Consider the following 4944-nt stretch of genomic DNA (forward strand, 5'->3'; position numbering starts at 1 on the left):
CTCTCTCTCTCTCTCTCTCTCTCTCTCTCTCTCTCTCTCTCTCTCTCACACACACACACACACACACACACACACACACACACACACACACACACTAGGGTGACCATACGTCCTCTTTTGCCCGGACATGTCCTCTTTTAGGGGGCTGTCCGGCCGGTCCGGGGGGGTTTTATAAATTCCTTCAAATGTCCGGGGTTTCGCGCATATCACGGTTTAAGCACGGACATTTACAATGCACGTTCAATGGTTCGTTTGGAAACACACTGTGAGAGGCGCTAACCCGGAACGTGTATTATTCATACTACTCTCTGCCTGCGCTGCGAGCGATACCTCCCTCCCTCAGCCTGTCTCGCTTTCAGATCAGAGGCAGAGCAGAGCTCTGCAGCAGATCGCGCAGCGCAGAGCCAAACGAACTGCAAACGCTATTAATGCTCACTCCTTCAGCAACTGTGGTGAAGGAATCTTGCCTGCTACTCCCTCAATCCTGGTCTAAAAATGACGGGAGACGGCTCTACGGATGCGTATCGGCGAGGCGAAGGTGCTCGCGACGACCGCGGCTTTCAATCACTGATGAAATGCACAAACAGTGCGAGTGACCAACATTGAGAAGCAGAGCGTTCTGTCAGCAAAGCTGGTAGTCTTCTGTGTCCATTTAGGCATTTACAAATAAAAGTTCTGCTTCAAGCCCATAACACTGCAAAGTAGCTTACAAGACAGTCTGTGCGAGGTGAGAGCTCTTCTGCTAACTAAATTGACAGAATCTTTTCTACAACCTTGTAAAGCAGAAGATACGGTGGTTTGAATAGTGGGCTACCTCTCTTTTATTTAATTACAAAGCTGAACGTTCATACAGGAGCCAAAAGGCATACTTTATCAGTGGATCTTTAGCCTATTAATAGATTTGTAAAGGGTCCAATTGGAACCCCCTCAAAATTGAATACATAATAGGCTATTAGTGGTATAGGGCATAATTGAGCGGTAAACTAGAAATAGAAAAAAAATTGGGGGAAAAACTATATATATATACGGTATATATATATATATATATATATATTATATATATATTATATATATATATATATGCCGGGTAGAGTGTCCTCTTTTTGGATTTTCAGAATATGGTCACCCTAACACACACACACACACACACACACACACACACACAGGCCTCACAGGGGGCGTGGCCTCTAGCTGGGGCAAAGGCAAGCAGAGCCAATGGCTCTGGGGTAAAGGTAACATAAGGTCCAAGCCACCAATAGAAAGAGAGCTCTCACCATGACTTCACATGGTATAGATGTGTACAGGCGGTGTTGAATAGAGCCATACAGTCACACCACTGTGAGAGAGGAGGAGAGTATTCTCAGTTCTCACCCAGTCTCAACCTGCAAGCATGATTGTTTACTATCATGATAGATATTTAACACTTATTTTAACAAGTAAATATCATTTACACTGGGATATTTCCTTGTTGAAATAAGGGTTAGCTCTTATGATAGTGGGCCCATAGTATTTACAGTATAAAGAAGGTGAAGTCACATACCATTGAATGTAATAACGACAAAACCACTCAAGATGGCGCCACCTGTCAATGGATGGGCCTACCATGTTGTGTTCTGCTGCTGCACTTTCTGTGCAGCTTGATTCTTGTGTATTTTGAGGACCATGTATTGTCTTGGTGTGTTAATGTAGGCTACTTTGTTTTGTGCTATGTGCTCTGACATCATGCTCTGGCTTAGCCCCATATAGAACCTCACCCGTCGCTGCATACTGTTGTGCTCCAAGATGAGCACAACAGTATGCAGCGGAGGGTGAGGTTCTATATGGGGCTAGCTCTGGCTTGATGTCCCTTTTATGCCCATATATGGAGATTGCTGATGTCATCACGAGTCACACTTTAATTAATTACGTCCTTGTCCGTTTTATGCCCATATATGGAGATCCCTGTCCCGATGTCATCAATATTAAGCGCATATCTGGGAATGCCCATATTTGGTAATGCCCATATATGGGCATGTTCTGACATCACATTGTTGACTATCATGCAGTGGTCTCCATATATGGGTAACTGGTCCGATATACATCACTGGCCATTTGGTCAAGAATTGGCGTGACTCAGTGGAGTTATAGGTAAAAACACAAATCTGCCTGTTATAGTGCCACCATGAGGCTGATTTGAAAATAAATTATAAGTGGCATTTCTTCCTCAGCATGTGCCTGTGCGTGCACAATTTCACCAAAATTGCATGCTGTGATCATGTTTTGGGGGCATTTCGTTCAAAATGGACCAATCCTGCAAACATTGTTTTGCAAAACACCGCACTAGGACAGGCCACCCTGTAGACAATATGCCTTCCGGTGTGTTCCAAGATTTCTAGCGGAAGTCTGCGTTTAACGGACGAGCGAAAAAACTAAAATAGATTGTAGCTCTTAACTCATCACTCTTAATAGGTGTAACATTGCTTGAATCAATGTTTTTGTTTGTATATTGTTTATTGCGAGCGCAACCGACGGCAGGAGACGTAGACCAGAGTTAATTTCGTGCAGGGAATACGTTTGCAGGAACACCGCACCGTGAAAAAAATACAGCTTCCGGTGAAATTCCTACGGCGGAAGTTGAACGCTTTCTGCCTTCTATTGTCACCAGGCTTTTCTCTTCGGAGATGAGTAAGCCTGGCTACGCGAGGCTAAGGACAGGCCCATGTGGGGCAGATGTTCTGAATTGGCATCCAGGGAGTGTGTGTGCAGAGCGCACCATGATGTGCCACACCACTGGGCATCACCAAAAAAAGAAAAGATATTTATGATATATGCCAATGCCAATGACATCACCACTGGCATCACCAGGAATACTGGTCCCTCGTTGCCTGTTAATGATGTTGTTGCCAGAGATGCTGGTCCCTGATTGGGCTACGGTCTTAAACAAGAGAGGACACCGACATACATAACCGTACATACATACCGTTGTTCCCTATTGAGCTTGGCACATTTTCTGGGGCAAACATGTCAGCAGACAAAGTGACGTGAGTGAGATGAAGAAACCTGGGTGAAATGTGCCAATCTCAACAGGAAACAACGGTACATACCGAGCCGATCGCAGTACTCACGAAAAAGGTAATACGAAAAAATCACCCCCAGTGCTATTTATTTATGAGTTAATTTCATTAAGCAAAGCTTGACCAATGTGGGATATTGGTCAAGTCCATATTTGGGCAACACTTTTAACCCCCCTTTAAAAAGTGTTATGTCACTGTTACATCACACATTGACTATATAAGTACCATCATCATCTCAATGAGATTTGTTCTTCCTAGGTGCATATTTGTTTGGAGGAATACATTTTGAGAGGACCCTTTTTGCTTTGTCGAGAAAGCAACAGTTTGTTCATACCAGCATCACTCTGAACATTGACATTTGCCCTGAGCGATTGCCGAGCCCGCAGCTGTTCCCATGCATCACTACTTCTGTCACTGCTGTAACGGAGAAGTGAACCCCAAGCTCCCGGAATATACATGTCCTAGATGTGATTCAGGCTTCATAGAGGAAGTAACAGAAAACTCCAATCTCTTGGAAGATGCCTCCACCAGGGTAGATGAAACACCTACTCCACAGGTTGCAGATGTGGTGGGGATGTTTCAAGAGATCATTGCCGGCCTCGGTCACCCAGTTCCCAACCTGCCCGTCGGCGGCAGGCGGCCAGGGGGTGGAGATCCCTCTGTAGAGAACCGCCCACGATCTGTGGAGGGGAGCGTACGACAGATTGTGTTTCCCAACCCTGCTTCTCTGACCCCCCTCAGCAGCAGACCACCAGGGGGCCGCGCCGGAGAGGCCTCTGCAGAAAACCGTCCCCAGGCCATCCAGGTGGATGGTACTAGGAGCATACAAAATTTTCTACCTGTTCTGTTTGCCCACTCCACCAGAGTCTTTGGCCCTTCACCTCTGGGCAGCAGCAGCAGCAGCAGCAGACTGCCAGGGGGCAGCAGAGAACCATCCGCAGAGAACCACCCAGGATCCGTGGAGATGGACTGGCAACAGTTAATCTCTACTGTGCTTAATGTCTTTGCCCAGCGAAGTTCTCAGTCCATCATGTTGACGCCGATGTTGCACTCTGACGTAGGGGACTATGTGTTTGGACAGGGAGGTTTAGACGCTATCCTGACAACGATGTTAGATTGGTTTGAGAACACCGGCCCTCCTCCAGCAGACAAGGAAAAGATATCCTCTCTCCCCACAATCAACATATCTCAGGAACAAGTAGACGCCAAAATGGAGTGTCCGGTCTGCAAAGAAGACTTCATAATGGGCGAGCCAGTCAGAAATATGCCTTGTAATCACTTCTTCCACTCGGACTGTATAGTGCCCTGGCTGGAAGTGCATGACACATGTCCTGTGTGTAGGAAGGGTATAAATGGAGAAGGCAATGATAGTGGACAGAAACCAAATCCATAAACAGCAATAGTCTGTGCTGGATGTTAACCAATATCAGCACCATATAACATATTCCACAGACACGTGGCATCCCACTTGTTATTGGTACTGACATCATGACCATGATCATCAATAACCTTAAGAAGTGTTTCACCTTTGAATTGAAAATGTTAGATCATAAAAATGTCCATTGTCGCTTTTGGGAAAGCAACTACCAGAGCATATGAATCGGTGAAGCTGCACCATGCCCATGAGGCTGGACGAAGGCCGGAACCAGATGTAGTTCAACCTAACAGAAATTACCTTGAGAGGCTACGAAGCTATCTACATTGAAGCGCTAAGCGTCCATGCTAACTGTCGCGTAAGGGAGGTGTATCATAAGGGAAAACCTGGCTTTCCTGAAGAGGGTTGGAATCCGGCAAGCCCCCAACCCCCTCAGAGTAGCTTGAAACTACAGGCACACCAATAAAAACAGTCCTCCGGGTAAGGGTCCATGAGTTGTCCACTGATTCTCAATGT

The 4944-nt window shown here is 46.0% G+C and overlaps 1 protein-coding gene across 1 annotated transcript; it reads left to right on the top strand.

Annotated features, from left to right (window-relative positions):
- Nucleotides 1-3447: 3447 nt before the first annotated feature.
- On the top strand, nucleotides 3448-4446 carry LOC308294509 (E3 ubiquitin-protein ligase RNF115-like; the record flags this gene model as incomplete). The annotated part of the gene is made up of 1 exon (XM_080737243.1): nucleotides 3448-4446. One exon carries the CDS (start codon nucleotides 3448-3450, stop codon nucleotides 4444-4446), a length of 999 nt encoding a protein of 332 aa, XP_080593369.1.
- Between the last annotated feature and the right edge of the window lie 498 nt (nucleotides 4447-4944).

Source organism: Nannobrachium achirus (assembly GCF_963921795.1).
Source record: "Nannobrachium achirus genome assembly, chromosome: 11".
Taxonomy (NCBI): domain Eukaryota; kingdom Metazoa; phylum Chordata; class Actinopteri; order Myctophiformes; family Myctophidae; genus Nannobrachium; species Nannobrachium achirus.